General features: G+C 49.3%; 2 protein-coding genes and 1 non-coding gene across 6 annotated transcripts in view; 1 reads left to right on the forward strand and 2 right to left on the reverse strand.

Annotated features, from left to right (window-relative positions):
- The window catches only part of MTMR14 (myotubularin related protein 14), a 47,293-nt gene extending 26,575 nt beyond the window's left edge, over positions 1 to 20,718 (reverse strand). The window contains exons 1-7 of one of the 4 annotated variants that reach the window (XM_024124020.3): positions 20,429 to 20,718; positions 18,056 to 18,204; positions 12,761 to 12,869; positions 6,991 to 7,066; positions 6,638 to 6,698; positions 4,930 to 5,049; positions 3,869 to 3,942 (exon numbers count right to left, since the gene is read on the reverse strand). In XM_024124020.3, the coding sequence (XP_023979788.1) occupies positions 3,869 to 3,942; positions 4,930 to 5,049; positions 6,638 to 6,698; positions 6,991 to 7,066; positions 12,761 to 12,869; positions 18,056 to 18,204; positions 20,429 to 20,584 (745 nt within the window). In that variant the 5' untranslated portion in view covers positions 20,585 to 20,718. Of the gene's footprint in view, positions 1 to 3,868; positions 3,943 to 4,929; positions 5,053 to 6,637; positions 6,699 to 6,990; positions 7,067 to 12,760; positions 12,870 to 18,055; positions 18,205 to 20,428 lie in introns of all 4 variants that reach the window. The other 3 variants (XM_007121801.4, XM_007121800.4, XM_007121799.4) reach the window with 3 other exon arrangements.
- TRNAA-UGC (transfer RNA alanine (anticodon UGC)) lies at positions 13,847 to 13,919 on the reverse strand. The gene has a single exon. It is a non-coding gene; the product is annotated as a tRNA-Ala (tRNA).
- A 3,080-nt stretch (positions 20,719 to 23,798) lies between the features above and the next one.
- Positions 23,799 to 24,755, forward strand: LOC102977687 (aldo-keto reductase family 1 member A1-like). The gene has a single exon (XM_055079593.1). It carries the CDS (start codon positions 23,799 to 23,801, stop codon positions 24,753 to 24,755), a length of 957 nt encoding a protein of 318 aa, XP_054935568.1.
- Positions 24,756 to 25,384: the final 629 nt, after the last annotated feature.

The following is a 25,384-nucleotide window of genomic DNA, read 5'->3' on the forward strand; positions in this document are numbered from 1 at the left end:
CAGGGGATGCGGGTTCGTGCCCCGGTCTGGGAGGATCCCACATGCCGCAGAGCGGCTGGGCCCGTGAGCCATGGCCGCTGAGCCTGCACCCCACAACGGGAGAGGCCACAAGAGTGAGAGGCCCGCGTACCGCGCAAAAAAAAAAAAAAAAAAAAAGAAAAGAAAAGAGAGAGACACATCCTTCTCCAACAAACTTCGCCAAGATGTGCTTTCTGTATCATTCACTAGAAAAACTATATAAGAAATACCACCAGGGTAAGACCTCAGGAACAGAGAGAGGAGTGGAGAGAAAAGGGCCTTGGCAATGTTCCCAGCTTCAAACCTCAGCCTTTCATGTAGCTCTGTGACTGTGAACAAGTTAATTTCTCTAAGCCTTGATTTTCTCATTTGTAAAGTGGTTAAGGATGAAATGAAATAATACATATAGAACACCTGGCACAGCACTGGTACAAGTGGCACTCTGGTGACAGCATACCGGTGCCATCCTCATGCCACCGCTGCAGCGAGAGCCCCAGTGCAGCCCTGCAGCTCAGCCTGGGGAGAACGAGGCCTGCACTCCTCTCAGTTCCTCCAGCGGGACCAACACAAACTCCAGAGGGCACAAGGCTTTGGCCACAGGTCCAAGTCTGGTGAGGTCCCCAAAGGCAACAAAAGAGTTGCCTGAATTCCGTCAAAGTAGCCACAGGCCATAAACACTCACATGGAACTCTCCAGCTCCTCTTGGGACAAGCTCCTGTCTGGGGCCACACCAGGTAAGAAAGGAAAGGTTCTTTCGTGGAGGAAGGTCTGGAGACTTAGCCTGTGTGTTCTGCAGACCTGGCTCTCACCACCCCACACACTCCTGCACTCGAATTCCCCAGGCCTCACTGTGGACGGGGAAGTCAGGAATCAATCCTCAGCTCTAACACTACAGCATATTCTTGGGTGCCTCACTGGGAGAAAGAAGAAATATAAATATAAGACAGAGGCCCTGAGCTTATGAGCCTGGGTTTAGGAGGGACACCAATCATTCCTCAGAACTCCCGTAAAGTGCTCTGTTTTCTCAAACTTGAGCGCTTGAATCAACACTGCAGGCTCCAGGCTGAGCTCTGACCAGCGTATAATGCAGAAGCAACTGACTGTGAGAAAAGGAGAGAATTAAAACAGCCTCAGTACCCAGGGCAATGCCTTGACATTCATTACCTGAATGGGCTTCTGAGCCTGTTGAGAGGCAAACAGACGGGACCAAAAGGGAAGTGAGAACGGACGCTCGCTCAAGAGGGAAACAAATTAGACTCATGCTGGGGAGTTTTCGGCCCCGTCTATCTTGGCGCCCTGAAGGAAGTGCTCCCAGAACACTTCTCGTTTTCAAGGGCTAGTCTAAGCCTAAGTTAGTCTGACAGAGAACTGATACCACCGCAGTTCCTGTCTGGGCTTCAAAGGCATCAGAGGGCTCAACAGAGACCCCTGAAATGGCAGCAGAGTGCATTTCAGGACTTGGTCTGGATAACAGCAATTTTGTTATGAAGTATCATAATGTAGGCACGTAAAGAAATTCAAGAACATCAGCAGAGGAAGAAGGTAATTAAGGCATGCAAGGTAAGTGCTTCTCCTGTCCCCTCATCTGTGTGTGCAACAGCATCTCCTGCCACCTAGGCTTCTGGATTTTTATTGATGCCTCTGAATTTCCCCTCAGCACCACACACAACTATCAGATGCAGTACACGATATTCTGGGAAGAATGGGGGAAAAAAATTCAGAGAGATGGTATCATCTTACCATTCTGGCATATTCTTTTCTTACCATTTTGTGTAAGCACTTTTTCTCTTACATAGGTTGAGATTGTACTGTTTAATTTTCTATCTTGCTTATTAGCACCTTAAGCATTTTTCTATGACTATGTAATATCTCATTCTACTATGGACGGCTGTACCATCATCTACATCATCATTATTCTGATTAATGAAAACATTTCCCATGTTTGGCTGGTATAATCAGACATGATGAACATCTTCAGGCCCAAGCTGGCTGGATTACGGCCTAATGAATAACTGGGTCAAAAGGTGTTCGTTAATATCTCAGGAGTCTTTTAACAAGCTGCCCAAAGACAGCAGAAAGGATATTGCGCTACCGTTCTGGAGCAAAACGATTTTTTCTCTTTTCTTTTCTTTTCTTTGTTTTCAAGCGTGGCGTGTTTTTTTGTTTCTGTTTTTTTCTTTTTGGCTGCTGCCATGCGGCATGCAGGATCCTTATTTCCCCGACCAGGGATCGAACCCATGCCCCTTCAGCGGAAGCACGGAGTCTGAACCACTGGACCACCAGGGAAGTCCCACAAAACAATTTTTTCCAAGCCAAGTCTTACCGAGAAGCTGAATACGAATAAAGAAAGCTGACGCCTGGTTCCTCAGCCAGCTCAGTCCTCTCCCGTTCATTCGGCAGAGAGCACTTCAGTCTGGGGACCCGCAGAGCATCTCCTGAGAGTCACGAGCCTAGTCTGAAAGCCGGCTTCAGAGCTACCTGAGGGAAGAGCCAGCGCAGACCCCCCAGTGGGGACACCCCTGCCTTGACACATCTCTGACGCTGCCGAGCCCACGGCATCATCGTCATCATGGTCCTGCATCTGCCGAAAGCGAGCCTCTCCTCCCACGCACCCGTCACTCGGCCTGGTGTCGGCGAGCACCTGCCAGGGGCAGGTCTGGCACTTCACCCAGAACAGGCACCATTAACCACACTTTATGCAGGATGAAACTGATGCTCAGAAGGGTTAAGGGACTTGTTCAAGGACACAGCGCTGGGACTGGAATGCACGCCCAGCCCTACATGCCACCAAATGCTAAGCTAGCAGAGAAGAGTGAGGAGAGACCCTGAAGGAGGCCACTGTAAGAGAGCCAGGCCACGGGGGTCGTGGTTTGGATACCACCAGCTCACACTGACGAGGGTACCCTCTGCCCACGAGGCAGTGGATGAACTTGAGGTTCTAATGAGAAGGCCTCGTGGCTCTACTGCAACCTGGGGTCACCAGCCTGCTCTCTCTATTGGCCACATGGCTCCAAGACGAGGAGACAAGATCCAGCACAGGACTGAAGGCAGGTGCTACTGCTGAGGAGCAGGAGGGAGGTTTCAAGGAGAAAGAGACCACTTTCTGCTGTCTGTTGACAAAGTTTGGTGCTGCTGTTAGGGCTCTAATACCTCCTTGAACAAGCAGGTGTTGCCAGAAAGAAAGCTTAAACGCTACAAACTGGACCAACGCAGCTTCAGTATCCAGTGCAGAGAACACTGCCCTGGCCACAGGTCCCATACAGTCTGTGCCAGAGACAAATGCAGCCAGCTGTGTGCTCACCACGGTGCTCCGTGACACGGTGAGGCCACCAATCACGTGCAACTGGGGACAGAGCACTTACATCCTCACCACGGCAACAGCCAGCGCAGCATAGCTGGTTGCTGACACGGAGGACTAACAATGTCATCTCGCACTGAAATAGCACATTAGCTGCGCAGAGCACGCCGATAAACCTGACCTCACCTAATCCGCACAACAAGACCCTGAGCTAAGCCTCACCAGCTTCCAGTGACACCTGAGAAAACCTGAGGCTGGGCGAGGTGAAGTAGCTCGCTCAAGAGCGCACTAGGGAGGACCTGAGCCGGGACTCCATTCCTGGGCCCCTCCCAGGGGAAAGCCCCCCCGCCACACACACACAAGGACAGCGTCCTACCCTAAGGTGAGAGCCAAGGACCGGGAGCTGCACTGCCCTATGCTGAGCGACAGCAGATCCTGCCCGAGAGCTCCGGGTCATCTGTGCACCTAAGTGGCCAGGGCCTGAGGAGGGCGTCAAAGAGCCCCAGTCCTGGGAAGCCTGTCCCTTGACCAGACCCTGGAAAGAGCCCCTACCTGGATACGGGATGGAGAGGAGAGTGAAGTCGGCATAGCGCTGGGCTTTGTCCACCTTCTCGGAGGAGGTGACACTACAAGACAGGATACAACGTGTTACGGCATCACAACACACGCACACCATTCCCCACAAGCGTTAGCACAGCTCAAATGATCCTCCTGCTACAGAAACTACTGTTCGGAGTTAGGAATGATGCCCTTCAGGGAGCTTACTTCAAACGACTAAGAAATGCGACTGCTCTGCTGCCTCTACCCCAAGTCACCAGGTGAGAGCGCTGACTCCCCCGGACACCACAGCACCCGCAATGGGACCTAAGCCGCAGAACAAGCTTCCCGAGAAGGCAGCACCGCCCCCGGACCCGCAGGGCGGAGTGAGAAAAGAGCAAAATAACAGAGACACTGTCCAAAAGGGGCCCTGGGGCGGACTCTCGCCTCCACCATCTTCTCCGGCATCCACTGCGGACACTCCCAGACAGCAGAGGAGAGACGCACGACTACTCTGACAGACAGCGGGATGTGCAGGTGACTGCAAACAGCTGAGTTGTAACAGCCTCAGTGTGGGTTATTTTCTAAGACATACTCGGCATAATTAAAAGTGGATATTATAAAAAATAAACAACACTTTGGAAAAATTCCCCAAATTTCATCGCCCTAACCCAGGTTCCATTTGTTTCTAATTTTGCCTTATCGTATGAAGATTTGTTCCATACAGGACATAAAAATTGAGTAAATACTGATTTTTTCAAATCCACTTTAAAAGAGACTCTAATCTACCAGAGATGGCACAGCGGCAGCAGAGCACACGTTAGAGACCCACGGCTCCCTTGGTGCTCTCCGCACCACCCCGAGCAAGTGACTTAACCTCTCCGGCTTCAGTCTCTCCCCTGCAAGAGGGGCACACTAGAACCTCCTTGCAGGGAGGGCTGTGTGAGGATACAGGGAGAGGATGCACGAGGCCTGGCACGCGGTGTGCTCTTGTAACTGCTCTGTGTCATCTCCGACCCCACGAGCCTGTGAGCACATGGCCTCCACCCACTTCGCAGGGGGTGCCCTGCACTCACTTCATGCCAAACTTCACCTTCTTGTTCTCCACCATCAGGTCACAGATGTATTTCACTGACAGGTACCGGAGCAGCTTGATGTCATACCCTCTGACCTTATCAAAAAGATGCGTGTCGGAACTTCTGAAACAAAGAGCCAGAGGGAGAAGCTGCACTGCACATTCATCCACAAAAGTCTGGGGCGTGAGGGGCGCGTTCAAGGAAGTCTAGTTTCTACAGAAGAACTTCTGATTCCCTTCTCCAGAAGACAGAGGGAGGGCCAAGACAGGACAACTGCTCCCAGGGAAGGTGACTTTCTAAGAGATTATCCCGCTCTCTGGGACGCATTTCAAAGAGGAGCAATCTGCAGCTGGGGCGGGAAAGGGCTTTTTGGCACTGCTTGACATTAAGCCAGAAGACTCAAGATAATCTCCGAGTTCTAAAAAGCAGCAGGCTAAAGCCGAAACTAACACACCATTGTAAAACGGTTATATTCCAATAAAGATGTTAAAAAAAAAAAAAAAGCAGCATGCTAGTGGCTGATAGTCTTTGAGCCTCCATTAGAGTTTATCTCTCTCCACCCCACTCCCTTTCCCCCATTTATGACTACTTTTAGCCATATGACTTGCTCAAAATGTAACAGATTGAAACTCTCACCGGGAGATGGACTTTTTAGAGCTATGTTATCAACTGATTGTGAAATATGAGCAAGTGAATTCCCTCTCCGTAGAAGGCCTCTGAAGCAAGGAGAAAGATAAAATTTTCCTAATCCCCAGGCTGCCTTTTGATCAGTCATACAGATAAAGGCAAAAGCAGAACGAATGCACAGTCACTATTAATTTTTTTTTTTTAATGCCCACTGCATTGCTGCCCCCAGCAGACTCCTCACCAAGAACAGAGCACACTGTGGAAGATGGCCTGGCTGGGGCAGAGGTCGTCTGATCCCGGGGGAAGAGCCAAACATTCTTGAGCACAAGCCAGAGCCACTGCTCTTGGAACTAACGGGCAGAAGCCGGGCACAGCGAGATGCCTTTTCATGCACCGAGCCATGATTTTGGGCGGCTGATCTGACTAGGGTGCTGGGGTGCATTCCAGAGACACTTGACACCAGTTAAAGACTTTCCATGTGGTACAGACCAGGCAAAGGAGCTTTTCCAAAATATCCATTACTGCCGTTTTCTAAAAATATTTGGAAAGGAGGTAGGAAGAGTGGGAGCCAGCCCCCTCCCTCCCTTTAAGGGGGCCTAAAACATTCCTCTGCAGCAAGCTCCTTATGGCACCTATCACACAGCTGTGGAGCTTCTAGTGCCCACATCTCTCATGTGGGGACCACAGTCCTTGCTTGCCCTGTGCCTCGGGCCGGGTGTGCTGTGCATCACCTGGTAGGCCAGACGTCAGCACCCTGGAAACCGTGGGGCTTGAAGATACACAGACGTCTGGCCTGTGTTTTGGGCCTGGGGTGCCAGGAACCCCAGGGTCGGGGCACTCTCTCTGCGGTCCTGGCGAGCACAGACTGCTCAGGTAGTCCATAAAGTCAGCTTTGGGTGAGGCTACAGGGTGGACTTCAACAACCCTGTTTCAGGGGCGTGGACCTGGCAGCAGGAGGAAGGGAGCCAATCCACTCACTTGGACCACTGATGACATCACGACCGTCAGGAGGAAAATGGCCACCACCGCTCAGACGCCTGCCCCCAACCCAAGCCCAGACCCATAACCACCTGGCACTGACCGAAGCGCACAGTCCTCCTCCGTGACATCCTCTGCATCTGCCCAGGCGTCGTCTGCACCCCCTGTGGGAGAAACCTGCGGTCAGCACCGAGGCTGAAGCTCCACCCAGGGGCTTCCTGACCAGTCTCCCCCCGGTTCCACCCCAAGGACCACACTCCTGTGTCTCTCAGCACCCGATGCCCCACATGCCAGGCAGTCTTCTTCACGCCCAGCATCTCCTCAGGTAACAAAAGGAGAGCCCCTGCCCACCCCCTAGCTTGCTGCCCCTCCACCTACACCACTGCAGCCGTAGGTGGCTATTCTCCACCACTGGGCTCCTGTTCTCAGTCCAGGACGGTGCAGCTCAATGCTCACCTGAGAAAATATAGTTGTAGCCAGTGCGTCCATACAGCTCCCCCCATCCAGCCAGCGTCGCCGACCTGCAGATATGCTGGGAGAGAAACCGCATTTTCAGGGTCACGTGGTTTTCTGGAGTTTTTTGGTTCGGTTTTTCCCAGGCTTTCTTGAGATATAATTGACATATGACACTGTGTAAGTTTAAGGTGTACAACACGCTGATTTGATACGTTTACATATTGCAAAATCATTACCATCGTAGTGTTAGCTAACACCTGCATCATGTCACATAATCACCATTTCTTTTTTTGTGGTGAAAACATTTAGGATCATCTCTGTGCAACTTTCATGTATCTAAATACAGTATTATTAACTATAATCACCATGCTGTACATTAGATCCACAGAACTTATTCATCTTATAACTGGAAGTCTGTACCCTCTAACCAACAGTCAGGTGGTTTTCTGAAGTGCACACAGTGGGGGGAACCCCTGGGGCCCCTCCAGGCCAGGAAAATGGGAGCAGGAGTGCTGCCCAAAGTCTTCACAGCAGTCACTCCGAAGTATGCCTAGAATTTAACCTGCAGCCTCTGTCAAGAGGTTCTCTCTCCCAAACGAGAGGCACAAGAGTGTCACTAACAGTAATGGGTAGATTCAGTGGTCGTCATGCATGTACTTGGGTAAGATCTGGCGGTTATCACATGTGTTTGTGAGTACAGGACTGAAACATGTACACCACCTTGCCACTGGATTTACACAAGCCCATGAGGGAGATGTGGCAGGCGGCAGGCACTGTTGCTGCTTCACAGATGAAAAGACGAGGGACGGGCGCAGGGAGGTGAGGTGATGCCTAAGGTCCCACAGAGGGGGTTGAGCTGGGATCTGATCGAGCCCACCTCCCTCCGGAGCCTGCGTGCTGACCGTCACTGGAACTGCTTAGCGCAGGGGAGGGCAACCTTTGCAGCAGGAGGGCCAATTAAGGGAGAAATGTTTGTGTTTTCTTTTTTTAAGAAATTTTATCTTCTCTCTCCTCTGTATCAAGGAAGTGTAGTGGCTGTAACTGTGCTTAACTATCCTTTTACTCTTTCCTCATCACTGAAGGACCATTTTGAGAGTTAGAATTCTAGAAACCAGGCAATGGGCATGAACTTCATTATTTAATTTTAAGGCTGAATCTTTATAAACTGTGTTTGATGAGATCCAGGAGGAATGGGAGGAGGTATGTGGTGATCCCAAGGTCTAGTTACAGGCTGGAGGAGGCTGGGAGGGTGGCTGGGAGGTTACACTAGGCAGGGGGGAAGGCATTTCTGAACAGGTCACGCAGCCTGGCGGTGTAAGGAGGGTCCCTGGAAAACTGCAGAATACTGCCCAAGGGGTCTCCTTCTCCACATGTAAGACAGGGGGCAAGAAACGGTTTTGCTGCTAGGAAAGGGGTGTGGTGGGAACCGGCAGGTCATCACCCGGCTTTCTGAGGCAGTGGCAGCCTGGGGCAGGGGGCAGGTGATAGAAAGGCAACCTGCTACAACCCAGGGCGGGGTGGGGTGCTTTTCCAGTGCCGGGGGCAAGAATGCAATCGTGGGAGGGCTGTCCTGGAAGCCTATGAAGAAGGGCTTGGTCAGAGATTCCTGCTGGCCTGAGCAGGATGCACTCTGCGGGGGCTGCTTCATTTTTTCTGGGTCCAAAAGCATTTTGAAAATCTGATGAAAATGATAAACTGTCTCTGGATAAAAATGTACACACCAGAGTTTACCTACATCTCCAAGTCCATCCATGGACCCATCTCCAGCCCCTGATAAGAGCCCCTACTCTGAAGAGACCAACCCAGTAATTAGGAACTGCAGCAGGGGAATGTCAATCCTCAGGTTGAGGAACCCCCAAGACTCTCATGGTAAGAAGGGAGGTCTGATTCCTGAAAGCAAGACAATGGGGGGTACGTGGTTTGAGTTTGACTGGCACGTGTTGTCATGCCCACCCTCCCCCATCATCCAAGCTGCCGGCACCAAATCTCACTCTTCTTTGCATTACTCTGTTAAATCTTTTCAGAGCGGACACACACACCCTCCTTCCTTAGCTGCTGAGCTCTGAGTTCTTTTCAAGGTTCAGATTCTTCTTTCTGCTCAGTTCTCCCATCTCTTTTCGACCCTGTCTTTTTGGTAACAGAGGCAGACACACCTGGCACAGAGGACTTGTCAGATGGAGAAGAATGGGAGAGATGGCCAGCTCCCCAAGTGAAGCATCAACCTCTGCAGGAAGGTCTCGAGCTGGCGCCTGGGGGAAGCTGCACCCCAAGGCAGAGTCTAACACCTGACCTTGTTCCCTGGCCTCATGGCTCCAAAGCATAACCTGCCATTTCTGTACTTTAAGCTTCGCTCTTGACTGAAAAAGCAGGATGTACTCTGAATGCTCTCCATTTACCTAATTAGGAGTGGCCTCTAACTCTGCATGAGGAATACGGCTCTATAGGATTTGCTAATGTAGTAACCAACTTTAGCACACGGAATAAAAGCAGCTGACCTTTGCTCCCCATCTCTTAAGGGAGGAAACGAAGAGAAAGATGACCTGTTCCAATTTTAATTGCCTAAAGCCCAGATACACGTGTTGGGGAAGAGAACAGCATGGGAGAACTGCTTACCATTAAATGCTTGAATTTAGTTGTAAAAAAATTTTAATAATATATCTTATTTAACCCAATATATCCAAAATATTACTATGTCAACATATAATCACTTTAAAAATTATTAATGTTTTACATTTTTTGGACTAAGTCTTCAAAATCCGATATGTATTTTATACTCGCAGCACATCTCAACTAGGATACTTTATTTTCAGCATTTAAAGGGAAACGTAGCCCTGCCCCAAAATAAAGTTGCGTTTAACCAAAAAAATTCTACATTGCTTCAGCTATAAAATGGAAATGAATTGAAATGAAACACAATCAGACATTTAGTTCCTTGGCTGCCCCAGCCACACTGGACTAAATCTGGAGAGAAGCAGGAAGCGGGCACTTCTGAACATACCTCCCCCTCCCCAGCCCGGCAGGATGTGCTGGTGGCAAACACTGCTGTCATCGCACTGGCTAGGGCCTGCTGGGAGCCACTCTCTGAGGATGAGATCCCCACCTCACAACAGAAGACCCTCTCCTGCCCTTCCCCATCTCCCTCTCAGCTGCTAGTTCACAGGTCAACCTTCCCCTCTCACTGAGCTCCACAGGGACAGGACTGTCTTAGTCACCTGTCCCCCTAGAACCCAGCAGAGAGCCCGCTACCACTTTAAAGAGCAGTGTCTTCCTACCGAGCTTGCACGTACAAGCTGGGTGGGCACTTGCTAGGCACTGGGAGGACAGCAGCAAGACAAGGCCTCTGCCCTCAAAGGGATTACGGCTGAGAGGAGACAGCAGACTTGCAAACACAATAGGGATAAAACATATATAAGGTGTTCGATCCCTGGTTGGGGAACTAAGACCCCACAAGCTGCGTGGCACGGCCAAAAAAAAAAGAATAGTCCCTCCAACTCTTCGCCCTCCCTCTGAAATGAGCTGCCTTGGGCTCTTTCTCCCAGGCCTGCTGCAATCTCACTGGACTAAGCCGGTCAGTGTGGCACTTCCCAAAGGCATTCCGGAAAGTCCCTTCCTCAAGGTCTGCCGAGTGAGAACTAGCAGACCTGACAACACTACACAGGTCCCCCTGCTTCAGGACTTCTCAGAGCCTTTCCTAGGTCAGTGCACACTTACCGATGTACCTCTTGAACCTGGAGCTTCGGGGTCAGGCCAAATCTAGTAATGTGCTATCTCTCACCCTTGTCTGACAGGGAATGCTTTGCACAAGCACATCCTTAAACTACTATTCTATAGAACACACTGTGGGAAGCACTGGCTTGAGTATTTCCTACGTAATTTCTAGCAACAAGCACTATGCCCCACAGAGCAGCGTGTTATAGTCCAGTTATCTAAACCGGAGTTCCCAGAGCTTTACAGCAACACGAAACTTTCCAAACGGGAAGAGGGAATAAATAGCTTTAAGATGATCGATTTCTGGAACTTGACTTCCAGACATACTTTTCCCTAAAATCGACCTGTCCACAAAAGCCTGTGGCCAAGTCTCCTTTCCTACCCCCCCTTTCACATCCCCCCTTCTTCCATTTTACGAAAGAAAGGCACAAAGGGATGGAAACAAGCCCTGTGTCTCCCCTCCCCACTGCCCTGCCCCAGCCCTCACCTGCGCTGGGAGCCGGACTATAGTCCGAGAGGCACCAAGACCACAGCGCATTCAGGTACGTACTGGACGACTAGAATAGAGAGCCTAAGGGACTTCCCTGGCGGTCCAGTGGTTGAGACTTCACCTTCCAATGCAGAGGGTGCGGGTTGGATCCCTGGTAAGGAAGCTAAGATCCCACATGCCTGGCGGCCAAAACACCAAAACATAAAACAGAAGCAATACTGTAACAAACTCAATAAAGATTAAAAAAAAAAAAATTGGTCCACATTAAAAAAAAAACATTAAAAAAAAAAAAAAAAGAATAGAGAGCCTACACCCCTGCTTCCCTCCCTCCCCTGCTCCACGCTCTCTGTTAGTTCGTTCCTTCTGGATTAATCTTTCTCAGAATGCTATCTGCATCTTGTACTTCCCTGCTCAGAAATCACAGTGGCTCTCCCAGCAAACCTAAACACCTTGGCCAGCATCTGGCCTCCTGCATTCAGTCCCTTCCATCCTCGGCTCCGCCACGTACCCTGCGCTCCCGTCAGGGAGTCTCTCGGACTTTCCGCGCCTGCCTTCATGCTCTCCCCACGCTGGCACCTGCCTGGAACACCCTCCCACCCTGCCTCCAAAGCTTGCTGCCTAGTCCCGCTCACTTAATGAGGCCATGTCTGTCAGTCCACACTGCTGCCCATCTGGGTTTTGTTTTGTTTTGTTTTTTTAATTTTTGACCGCACTGCACAGCATGCAGGATCTCAGTTCCGCAACCAGGGATCGAACCCACACCCCGTGAAGTGGAAGCACAGGGTCTTAACCACGGGACCGCCAGGGAAGTCCCCAACTGATGCCCATCTTAAGTGGGTTCCTCTGACACCACACCATGTGGCCCTAAGCTGCAGTGTGGTAACTTGAGGGCGTTTTGCAGTAAGTTTAAACCCCAGCTCTCTAGTTGTGTAAACTTGGGGAAGTTATTTAACCACTTTGAGCCTTCGTTTCACCTGCAAGATGAAAATATCAAATACACAAAAGGATTAAAAAAGAGGTGAAATGAGACCACAGTGGGCAGCCAAATCACCAAGAGTCACTAGAATATAAGCTTGATAAGGGTGAGAATGTCTGTCTACCTTATATACTGATGTACCTTGAGGCCTGAACACGACACACACTCAATAAATACTTGGTAAATTATATGACTGAAAGAATGAACAAACAACAATGTACTTACTCATCTGATCTAATCTATTCATAAACTTCTGATGTAGGCATGATTATTTTTCCCATTTTATAGAGGAGGAAACTGAGGCCTTGCACAGGCAGGAAGTAACAGAGCCAGGATCAGAACGTAGGCAGTCTGGCTCCAGGACACAGGGTGGGGTCCTCTGCTGTGACTGTCCCTTTCCTAATTAGACTCACCTTCAGAAAAAAGTCGTATCAGAATTGGTCTGTTTCTCTGGCCTGCTTCCCACCACACCAGGCACCCAGTAATCACCCAAACTCGGCTGGCAAAAGCCAAGAACACGAGACTCTACACTTTGCATTAAGCCAGGTACCCCATGAGAGGGTCTCAGGGAGTGCGAGGCTACAGCACGGTCTTACCTTGCCCTTGAACAGGATCACTGGGCAGACAAACCGTCCTCTGCACCTGGCCGTCTTGCTGCGGTTGACGAGGTCCTGCAACTTGCTCACCTGCACGGTGCTCTGAAACCTAAAAACGGGCAAGAGAGGTAGGTCAGGCTGCTTCTGCGTGAGTACTGTGTGCCCCATACTAGGGTTGTGTGTGTGTGAATATTCATTTCAAATTTAATAAATGCTCAGATTCCTAAATTCTAGATCATGGACATTCTAAGCTTTTCAAGAAAAGAAAAAAATGCTATATTATAGATACTAAAATGGAAGTCATCCTGGTTTCAAAACCTTTAAGATTAAAAAAAAAAAAAGTCAGCTACTCTGAAGACACGGTATTTAAAATACAGAAACACATATAGCAAACTGAATGTTGATTATAACTAGGGTGTTCAGTATCTTACTCCAAAAGTAAGACAACAGGCGTGCTGGGGACCCTCAGGAAATCATGGGGCCATTCTTGTCATCTTTCAGAGTGTAGGATAAGATGAAGGTTCACATTTCACACAGCTATGAGCCTCTGATACCTCCCCAACGTTCCAGCTACCTCTAACAGTCCAAAAAGCCAACAGGGCAGGGAATGCTGGAGCAAAGGCAGTCAAAGAGAAACTATTTGTGGTCTTGAGAAGCACAGTAGTTAATGCACTGAGTTTGGTAAGGGAGCTTCTAGAAGATGAAAAAAATACATTTAGAAATGAGCTTAAGGGCTTTCCTGGTGACGCAGTGGTTGAGAGTCCGCCTGCCGATGCAGGGGACACGGGTTCGTGCCCCGGTCCGGGAGGATCCCACGTGCCGCGGAGCGGCTGGGCCCGTGAGCCATGGCCGCTGAGCCTGCGCTCCGAAACGGCAGAGGCCACAACAGTGAGAGGCCCGCGTACCGCAAAAAAAAAAAAAAAAAAAAAAAAAAGAAATGAGCTTAAGCAACTCACACATATTAATCAGGTCAAATCAGCTGACCCCTAAAATAAGGGTCTACTCTCATAGCTTCACCCATTGATTCTTTTTTCTTTTCTTTTTTAAAAATTTCTTGGGCGCGCTGAACGGCATGCGGGATCTTAGTTCCCCGACCAGGGTTTGAACCCGCGCCCCCTGCAGTGCAAGTGCAGAGTCTTAACCATTGGACCACCAGGGAAGTCCCCACCCGCAGATACTTAGCAAAAGACTCCACATCAGCCAGTCAGAGCTTCTGGTTGCAAGAGGAATAGGAGGCAGGAAAGTTCAAGAGTGGGAAGCTATCCCTGCCATGCAGGGTGGCAGAACAGAAGGGAGGGAAGACACTCAAGTGCCCTCCTTACAAGGGCTGAGCTTCCAGGCCGAGTCCAAGAGGGCGTTCATTCCTTCTACATCCCAGTCGTGCTAGCACTCTCGTGTCACTGCACAGCATGTGCACACAAATAACTGTTTCAGAATGAGTAAGTTCACCAACTCCTACACATCTGTGGTACCCCTTTAAGCATATCTGGATGCTGCTGGCACCAATAAAAATACAGTCTTTTAAAAACACTGATTTCGTAGTAGCCTTCATAGATATATTCTCAAACCAGTCACTAATAAAATAACTACTATCAAGTGAAGATGTGAAATTGAAGTTAAACAGCAGTCTTCAAATAAAAACCTGGACCAAGAGTTTGGTGATCATGGAAAGAGAACAAAGGGATAAAATAAGAGGACTTATACTTCCTATGGTGTATTTTTCTGTAAGGTCTGATTTAAGATTTTTTTTTCATTTTTATTAAACATTTTGTTTTAAATCACAAAATTATTACATCCTTACCGTAACCAATCCAAACAACAAAGAAGTGACTACATGTTATTTTTACGATCAAGGTTTTTTTCCTTTTTTGATGGAAGGAGGAGGGCTGGGGTGCCTCTTCAAGGTGCCCGTAGGATGGCACGGGCCAACCAGCCAGGTCCTAGAAAAAACATGGCTCACTGAAAACCAAGTTCTGCCACCTTCCCCTCACTCAGGCTCTCTATGAAATAAAAAGGCACCTCAGGGTTTCCCTGGTGGCACAGTGGTTAAGAATCCACATGCCAATGCAGGGGACATGGGTTAGAGCCCTGGTCTGGGAAGATCCCACGTGCCGTGGAGCAACTAAGCCTGCGCGCCACAACTACTGAGCCTGTGCTCCAGAGCCTGCGAGCCACAACAACTGAGCCCACATGCCAAAACTACTGAGCCCATGTACCTAGAGACCGTGCTCCGCAACAAGAGAAGCCACCGCAATGAGGAGCCCATGCACAGGAACGAAGACCCAATGAAGCCAAAAAATTAAAAAAAAAAAAAAAAAAAAAAAGGCACCTCAGAATCAAACAATGGCCTAATTAAACTCAGGTGCCAAGATAATACAAAACTGAGCACACACAGTACTGCTCACAGCAGTCTCCCTCCCACCTTTTGGTGGCCTCCGTCCATTTGCACAGATGTGGTCAGCACCATCTGTTTTCACCGACTCTCACGGAGCTCACTCCAGCAGCTCTAAAAGCCTTGAATCTGCATTTGATTCTCCCAGGCCAAATCCTTCCATTCAGCAAACTCTCCACAAAACTGAGGGAGAGAACATGCCAGCATTTCCCTCTTAGAGGCTCTGGGCAGTCTTATCATGTGAAGGAAGGCACCTTTTTCTTGTTAGGCTAGCTGGTGCTTTATTTTCCTGGGTCCCCTACTCAAAGAACCAATTCAGTTTCTGTTCTCAGTGGTTCCTGTTTTTATTTTTGTTATCTCTTGGCCTCAGAATCTTTCCCTTACTGTGCTAAGCACTGGGCTGTGTCAGGCACCTGATACTCATATTTGAATGAATAAAAGTGAGCTTGCGTATTTATGTCTGTCTTGTGGGACTGAGCCCTTAACCTGTGGGATCTAATGCTATCTGTAGAACACAGGCTGGCATCTGAAACTTAGTGGAATGGGAGAACAACACTCCCACCCTACGCTCACACACGAGTTGGAATTAGCAAGTGCAGAACTTTAACCCCTGTCTCCCAATGCTTCACCTGTACTCGCCCTAATTCTGGCCTTTGTTACACTGTCATTGCTCATTGATTGGTTTCTGTTACCCACCAGATCTAAAGGTAGGGACTTCATCTCTCTGGTAGGGCCTCCAACTAGACCCCTGGGGTCTGCCTCATGGCAGCAGTTTGCCTCGTTGACAAACTCATGTCTTTGTTGTTCAGAGATTCCCATGCAGGCTTCTATTCCCAGATACGGGCTAAACTAGGGAGGTGGGTTAAGAGGACCAAACCACTTCCTGAATCCAGTTCTACCCTGTGTAACTCAGTCTAATTAGTGTCATATTAACACCAAGTCCAGGCAGGTGTAAAGAAGCAAAAAGTTCTACTTCTTCCCACCTGAACATGCACATATTCCCTTCTCTTTAACAGGCATCGCCCACTCAGTATCACTTCGAGGCCTTGCGAGAAGTGAAAAGTAAAAACAAACTCCACGGGACTTCCCTGGTGGCACAGTGGATAAGACTCCGTGCTCCCAATGCAGGGGGTCTGGGTTCGATCCCTGGTCAGTGAACTAGATCCCACATGCGTGCCGCAACTAAGAGTTCACAAGCCACAACTAAGGAGCCCGCCTGCCGTAACTAAGGAGCCCACGTGCCGCAACTAAGACCCGGCACAACCAAATAATAAATAAAAACAAACAAACAAACAAAAACAAACTCCACAACTCCTCTAGGGTTAGGGGTATACTGCAGTGGCCCTAGCCTGGGCGGCTAGACCCCACTAGTCAAGATGGGAGCGCCGTGGTGGTGACAGAAGTTAGAGGCAGTCATACAAGTGCTCTGATCTACATTCAATTCCTTTTCCCAATACATTCTTTTTTCTCAGTGCACCCCACCACGATCTCATTACAGGGCATACTTATAGATCTCCCATTTTACTCCTCCGCTTGAAAGGCTTCTCTGGCTCCCTGCGGTTCCCAGGCTATAGCAAAGGTGAGACTCATCTAGGGAGCTCTCTGAGGCACAGATTCTGGAAACTGTGATTCAGGGGCCCTGGAATCTGTGATTTCAATGAGTGCTCAGTGGGTACTAGCCCAATAACCACTAACACCCACAAGGCCACACGCCTGATGACCAAGACCATATACAAGCTGGTCCCTAACAAAGGACATTTCAGGGACACCCCTACTCATCCTTCCAAATCCAGCTGAAAGGTCTCCCCAAACACACACCAGGCAGAATCCACCTTCTCCCCAGTTCGTCTACAGCAGTGCTTCTCAAACCTCCATGTGCATACGAATCACTGGGTCATCTTGTTATGCTGTGATTTTGATTCAGTGGCTCTGGAGCCCAAGACTCAGAATCTCTAGCCGTTCCTGGGTGAGCTGATGGGCGCACCCGGAGCAGTGATGGCCCGCTGCACTTTGCAGCACGACTCTACCATAGCACTCATCATCATCACAGTGCTTCCACGGGGCCAGGCTTTCATGGATATTGTTGGCAACAGCTCCTGGAATTCCCTTAAAATCAACAGCAAGCAGGGAGCCTAGGGGAACAAACTTTGAGATCAACATAAAGCACTTCCTAGAGCCTCAGTGATTATTTATCAGTGTCAAACAACTGCTACCATTTACTGACTGCCTATGGGCTGCATCCTGTGCCGGGTGCTCTGTGTCTGCTCTGGTGTGAACTGTTACCACACAAAGCACTCGGGCCTTGGGAGGCCCTCAATAAATGGTAGCTCTTATTTCCAATTCTTACAGCACACACGTCAGGCTTGGAATAGTCCTGTTTATCAGCAGGAACTGCAAAAGCCGCTTTTCTAAATAGAGGTAGAAACTGATGAGGAAACTAAGAGACAAAGAGGTTCAGTACCTTGCCCAAGTTAGTTACACAGCCAGCAAGCAGGGCAGCCAGCAAGTACGCTGACCTCAGGCTCTTAAGCTATACATACAGTAAGTGCCCTTCCACATGTCAACAAAGCATACCTCCCACTTCCTCTCTTAAAAAAAAGAAAAAAACAGAACAAAAAACACTGAGGTTCAGAGAAGTGAGGTGTGAAGTCAGCTGTCTCAGGACAATGAGCTATAGGGTAGGAGTAAAACAGGAGGCCAGGGCTGTGACTCCCAACCCCTCCTTCTATGCTGTGCTACTCTGCCAATCTAAGATGTGAAACTCTGAAGAAAACAAAGATGCCAATGAGGCTTGACACCTGGGAAAAGTGAGCCTGCCCCACCCAGCTACAGACTTTCCTAACCCTGGGGATGAGCTGTCAAGGCCTTCCCAGATGGGCACACTTTGGTTACATGATGCTCACGTGTCTTTCTCCTTCTCAGAACTCTCATACTCCAGGAACACGATGTGCTGGGGGTAGTGGCCGCAGATATCCCCATTCACATTTTGGATCACGCTGTAACAGTAGTCTCGGCCAAACAGCTCCAGACACCTCTTCTCAATGCGCTCAACCTGCACAGAGGAGGAGATCTGAGCATAAAGAAGATTCTGGGGTTCTGAGAATTAGACGGTTCCTGACCTGGAGAGGTCTCTGGGAATGACAATGTGCCTCTGTGATTATAATTCAATATCAGGAAAAGACATCTTGCTAGATCACAGGCCCTAAATGTGTGGTTCATGAACCCACAAGGTAAACTTTGGGAGAGACTCTGAACCCCTCAAAGTGGTGGTGAAACTGTGTATGTTAAGTATTTGAAGAGAGGTTGACACCTTTTATTAGATTCTCAAAGGGGCCCACAATCCATAAAATATTAAGAACCCCTGCTCTAAGTTACTTTATTTTATTTTTAATATATTTGTTTATTTATTTTTATTTTTGGCTGCATTGAGTCTTTGCTGGAGCACACGGGCTTTCTCTAGCTGCGGCGAGCAGGGGCTATTCTTGGTTGCAGTGCGCAGGCTTCTCATTGCAGTGGCTTCTCTTGTTGCACAGCACGGGCTTCAGTAGTTGTGGCTCGCAGGCCCTAGAGTGCGGGCTTAGTAGTTGTGGCGCACGGGCTTAGTTGCTCCGCGGCGCGTGGGATCTTCCCGGACCAGGGCTTGAACCCCTGTCCCCTGCATTGGCAGGCGGATTCATAACCAATGCGCCACCAGGGAAGTCCCTCTCTAGGTTACTTTAACCGGCACTAATCCATTATCTTCCTTTGGCTCCAGTTTCTTCCCCATTCTCCAGCCACAGACCAGTACCTAGAAGCTCTAGTTAATGTAATGAGTAAAAGATGCAGACAAAGCTGTCTCCTTACACGCAATTTGCTTATGAAATAGAAGGAACAGCTCCCCTAAAATTGCTCTTGTTTTGCTCAGTTCAGGGAGAGACCCACCAGAAGAACGACATAAAACCTGTAACATCTCAAGAAGTCTGCAAAAGATCAGAAGTTTAGGGCCAGGTGGAGTGAGCCAAGTATAACTTTTTACAACCCTAATCTTCAGGGGTGTGTAAGAAGGAAGGGGGGCCCAGCAAAACTGACCCTCTAGCCACCCAAAAGACCAATGTGGATGGAAAAACTCACAGGAATTAGAAATCCTCAAATATCAAGGGGCATGAGTATCATTAAGAAGCCTATTAGAAAATACAAATTCCAGATTCCCACCCTCAGAAATTCTAACTCAGTACGACTGGATGGGATCAAGGAACCTTTATTTCTAACAGACACCCCAGATGATGCTGAAACAGGTGGTCCTCAGGCTAAGCTCTGAAAAATACTCGGTCATTTGGAGATGGGGTAGGACTGGATGGGATAAAGGAACCTTTATTTCTAACAGACACCCCAGATGATGCTGAAACAGGTGGTCCTCAGGCTAAGCTCTGAAAAATACTCGGTCATTTGGAGATGGGGGAGACCCATCATTACTGAAGTCTTCCCTGCATTACCCCAGACTAGCAGATGCCAAGTGCAGTAAGTCCTAGCAGAGGTAACCCCTGGAGCCAAACCAGAGTTTCACGGCCTGGGAGGGAAGAGAATTCCATTGGAAAACCTGATGCTAAACCTGCCAAAACCACGTGGGGAATGAAAGATGGCAGGGTCGGCAAGATTCCCATCAGACTGCCAGGCAACGCCTAAGATGGGAATGGCCTGACCAGACTGGAAGCCTTCCAGGTCTGGCAATAAGGAGACTGAAAGGAATCACAAAAGTAGAAAAAAAGAGAAACTAAGACTTGCTTTTAACAAAGGAACAGAGGGAGTATGAGTTGCCTTCCTGCTCTATGGGGGAAGGAAAGGGATGGGCCTAATTCTAAAGTCATGCTGAGACTGTACAAGGGGGCAACACACTCGGTTTATCTCTTGGCTCCATTCTGCCCCACCCCTCCAGCCCCTTCACTCTGATCTCTGACCTGGATAAATCCTGTACACTTCAAAAAAATCTAGACATGAGAGTTTTTGTCCCCATATCTAATGGGAATAACCCTCCTCAGTCAGCTCCTCCTCTCTAATCTCTGAACAAGGCCACTCAGCGCTAATCTTTGACCTCCAAACCCTTTTGTCTCAAACCAAAACGTCGTCCTTCCTTGGCTCGTTCTGAGCCGAGTTCCTCCTTTTCGGTTTTTAAACCCGACCCTTACTCTCCGGGTCTAGACACTGGGCACTTCCCTCTCTCTCTGTCCTATGACCCCTGACCTCAGCAACGTCGCAAACGAGGGACCTTCTCTTTCTGCTCATCGCGCCTCCGGACTCACCTTAGAGCCTCCCGTCCCGCTGCAGTCCTTGGCCCGGTACTGAGTCCGGGAGAACTCCTCCAGCAGCTCCCCGAGCCCCGGCTCCTGAGGCTGTGGGGTGCCTGAAGAAGCCGAGGACCCCGCCGAGGCTGCGGCGGCGGCCCGAGCGCCGGCCATGGCCCAGCCCCGCGTCCCTTTCAGCGCCCTGCGTCGCCCTCAGCGCGGGCCAGCCCGGCCCATGGCACCTGGAGACACCGACTCCAAGTCCTGAACCTCCGAAGCCTCCTCAGCCGCCTCCTTCGCTTTCCACTTCCGGCCCCGCCCCACCCAGCCGGATGTTTACTCCAGAGTTGGCCAATCGGAGCCCAGGACTCGCGCCCTGCCCCACGATTACCTGCCCACCCCCGACGCGGAGCGGTCCAAGTGGTCTCCGGAGAGGGGACCGCGGCCGCTCTCAGAAACCTCGTGCTCCGCGCCACCGGGTTTCCCCTGGGAAGCCAGGCTAAACCATTGGGTTGCGGGGGGGGGGGTACAGCGCGGGACTAGGAGGAAGGAACCAGGGGAAAGAACTAGCCGAAGAGTGGAATAAACCATTAACAGGGAGAGGAGGCGGGAACTCTCGGAGGCACCTAATTAGTGCTAGCAACCATAGTAATGACAATAAGTAATAATAAAACAGCATTTCGTAAGGCACTTTGCTTGCGTTGATGCTCACAGCCGTCCCTCTGATTACAGTGCTGCGAAAGTCAACCCGCTTTATTGAAGTAACCGCGGGTCATGACTGGCTTGAAATTCTGTGATTAAAAAGCCCCATGTTATTTTTCTTTTTTTCTTAATGGAGTATTTCAAACATTCACAGAAATGCAGAGAATAGTATAATGAACCCTCATGTGTCCATTAGCTTGTTTCAATAACCAACATACACCAATCTGTCTTTTTTTTGTGTGTGTGGTATGCGGGCCTCCCTCTGCTGCGGCCTCTTCCCGTTGCGGAGCACAGGCTCCGGAGGCGCAGGCTCAGTGGCCATGGCTCACGGGCCCAGCCGCTCCGCGGCATGTGGGATCCTCCCGGACCGGGGCGCGAACCCGGTTCCCCTGCATCGGCAGGCGGACGCGCAACCACTGCGCCACCAGGGAAGCCCCACCAATCTATCTTGTTTCATCAATCTTTGCCCCATCCAATACTATTATTTTAAAGCACATCTCATTTTTTAATCTGTGAATATTTAAGTATTAATCTTCTAACAGATTAGTACTGTTAAAAAATTATTAAGGAAGAGAATTTAGGTCTTAAACATACTTCAACACTTCATGAAGCCACCACTGTTTGTTCCCAAGGGTCCAAAGAACTGCAACATGGGACTGAAGGCAGGACACTTTTATAGGATAAAGAATAAGGAACAAGGAAGAAATGGGAATTCCCTGGCGGTCCATTGGTTAGCACTCCTCTGCGCTTTCACTGCTGAGGACCTAGGTTCAGTCCCTGGGGGGGAACTAAGATCCCTGCAAGCCACCTGGCGGCCGAAAAAAAAAAAAAGAACATGGAAGAGAAAAATAGAAAACAAGGAAGTAATTATAAAGCCCAGAGTTTGGGGATTGGCTGACTAGATATACTGTGTTTCTGGTCAAGCAGAACATTTACAGAGACACCAAAGTTACTAAGTTTTGCTCTCTTGCTGTGGCACCCTGGCAGGAGTGGCTCCATCTTTGGCCTAGAAATTTATTTCAGTAATTCTCCCTTTTCTCATCCTCTTGACCATTCAAGAGGTTTGGTCAAAAATATCAGTACTAAGGGCTTCCCTGATGGTGCAGTTGTTGAGAGTCCGCCTGCCGATGCAGGGGACGCAGGTTCGTGCCCCGGTCTGGGAGGATCCCACATGCCGCGGAGCGGCTGGGCCCGTGAGCCATGGCCGCTGAGCCTGCGCGTCCGGAGCCTGTGCTCCGCAACGGGAGAGGCCACAACAGTGAGAGGCCCGCGTACCGAAAAAAAAAAAAAAAAAAAAATCAGTGCTAACATGACCCTCAGTCACCATTGCCTCTTCTGCTCTCAGTGTAGCATTCACAAGAGGTGATGTCAGGCTTGTATTCTTGGCCCTGGTTCCGTTCTTCTGTTCTCTTTTGTCACTTCAGTCAGAGAGAGACCATGTGTTGGCTGGTCAGTGGCTGCCCACATGCATTTAAACTTTTGAGAGAACCCAGCTTATCAGGGAGACAATAATAATTACTAGCAACAAAACAATGTCCATGGTTTGGAGAGTACTCCTGAGCCAGGGTCCCCGTGATCCAAACCAGCTAGAAAACTGGGGACACTTCTTTAAGCCATTTGGCCTGTTTATGTATTTCGTGTAACTATGTCTCCCCTCCCCAGAAATGTTTACGCAGCGAGCTTCTTCCATTGAAACTGAGGTGTTATAAATCAGGGAGAAGTTTGTGACGGGAAGGAAGAACTACAGGATCACCAGCATCCAAGCTAGTCCAACAGTTAGTTTACCCTTCTTTGCAATGGTCTGAGGTAGGTGAACAGTTATCTTTCCAGGCTAGAGCAAGCCAAAAGGTGGAGAAGAGAATAATAAAGACCTTCACGATGTAAGAATTAGGAAAAGGACGGTCAGAGAGGGAAGGAAGAATGGAAGGAAATGCTCTTAATCTGACTTCTTGGGAGGAAACAGTCTACCTCAGTGTTGCCTAGTTCTCTTCCTAGTCAATTGGATTTTGAGGTCTTTGGCGTTTAAACAGGGCCAGATGTCAGGTGGGGTCTTCTTCAGTTGTGAAACTTGTACCCAGATTTTTTTATTTGTTTGTTTGTTTGTTTTAAAGTTGGCTCTTTTATTTTGCTATATATTTTTTAATATTTATTTATTTATTTGACTGCGCCGGGTCTCAGTTGTGGCACATGGGATCTTCGCTGTTGCATGCAGTATCTTCTAGTTGCAGCATGCAAACTCCTAGTTCTGGAATGTGGGATCTAGTTCCCGGATCAGGGATCGAACCTGGGCCCCCTGCAATGGAAGCATGAAGTCGTAGACCCTGGACCACAAGGGAAGTCCCTGTACCCAAGTTTTCACACCTTGTAATTCGACAGTGATGTTAGTGGTCAAGAACACTTGGTAGGGTCCTTTCCAGGAATCTCACTTTTGCAAAAGTATCAAAGTAAAACAATAATTGTCTGTAAATGACAACGAACTTTAAAATGCCCATGGTTGGAGATCTGATGAGAGTTCATTATAATGGAATTGACAAGGAAATTTGGTTATTTCTGTGACACCCAACATTTTTAAGACGATAACCAGGAATCTGGGAAGCTGAGGCCCATTGGGTAGCTAGCAGGGCACAGGACTGAGCTGAAAAGCCATACTTCCCTGTCAACGTCCTGTACTCGTGCCGAGGGGGCAATGGTGGCTTCCTGTATCCTCCTACACACTGGACAGAAGATGTCCCTGATTGGACCGGGCACCTGGAAGAGCGAGCCTGGCCAGGTAAAAGCAGTTATTAAGTACGCCTTGAGTATAGGCTACCACCACATTGACTGTGCTATCTACGGCAACGAGACTGAGACTGGGGAAGCCCTGAAGGAGGATGTGGGACCTGGCAAGTTGGTGCCTCAGGAGGAGCTGTTTGTGACTTCCAAGCTGTGGAACACGAATCATCACCCTGAGGATGTGGAGCCTGCGCTCCGGAAGACACTCGCTGACCTCCAGCTGGAGTATTTGGACCTGTACCTGAGGCACTGGCCTTATGCCTTTGGGCGGGGAGTCAACCCCTTTCCTAAGAATGCTGATGGGACTACACGCTATGACTCCACCCACTACAAGGAGACTTGGAAGGCTCTGGAGGCACTGGTGGCTAAGGGGCAGGTGCGGGCACTGGGCCTGTCCAACTTCAGCAGTCAGCAGATCGATGATGTGCTCAGTGTGGCCTCGGTGCGCCGCGCTGTCCTGCAGGTGGAATGCTACTCATACCTGGCTCAGAATGGGCTGGTTGCCCACTGTCAAGCACGCAGCCTGGAGGTGACTGCTTATAGCCCTCTGGGCTCCTCTGAGCGTGCCTGGTGTGATCTTGATGAGCCTGTCCTGCTTGAGGAGCCAGTAGTCCTGGCACCGGCTGAAAAGCATGGCCGGTCTCCGGCTCAGATCTTGCTCGGGAGGCAGGTCCAGCAGAAAGTGAGCTGCATCTCCAAGAGAGTCACACCTTCCCATATCCTTCAGAACATCCAGGTGTTTGACTTCACCTTTAGCCTGGAGGAGATGAAGCAGCTGGATGCCCTGAATAAAAATTTGCTATTCATCGTGCCCACGCTTACGGTGGATGGGAAGAGGGTCCCGAGAGATTCAGGTCACCCCCTTCGATGACCCATATTGAGACCACAGCTTCCTGGCTTCCTTTTCATCTCTCCAGCTATAACGTCCTGCCATCCCCAGAAAGAAGGAGTAAATAAAGCCATTGGAGTATCCATCCAAAAAAAAAAAAAAGATGATAACTAGGATTATAACTTGTAACATTATACCATGCATATCAGATTTTTAGGAATTTTATATAAGTTCTGGAACACTTATGTTAATAACATACCCACACAAAGATAAGCTAAAGTTAAACATCACTTCTTATTTGGCAATGTTTTCTTTGTAATTTAACATATCAAATAAGCCTAATTAGCTTCACATTTCTCTTTTTATAGGGAGAGAGAACAAATATACTAGGGGCCCTTTGGAAAATCCCAAAGTTGGCCCCAGGTCAAAAAAAACATCATTTAGAATTTGATTTTGGGGGGTTCCCTAGTGGCGCAGTGGTTAAGAATCCGCCTGCCAATGAAGGGGACAGGGACACGGGTTCGAGCCCTGGTCCGGGAAGACCCCACATGCCGCGGAGCAAGTAAGCCTGTGAGCCACAACTACTGAGCTGCGTGTCACAACTGCTGAAGCCCACGAACCTAGAGCCCGTGCTCTGCAACAAAGAGAAGCCACAGCAGTGAAAAGCCCGC

This window comes from Physeter macrocephalus, chromosome 18 (genome assembly GCF_002837175.3).
Source record: "Physeter macrocephalus isolate SW-GA chromosome 18, ASM283717v5, whole genome shotgun sequence".
Classification (NCBI taxonomy): Eukaryota; Metazoa; Chordata; class Mammalia; order Artiodactyla; family Physeteridae; genus Physeter; species Physeter macrocephalus.

What these genes read in the sequence shown, in the direction of transcription:
- LOC102977687 (XM_055079593.1), top strand. Translation starts at nt 23,799, where the DNA reads ATGGTGGCTTCCTGTATCCTCCTACACACTGGACAGAAGATGTCCCTG.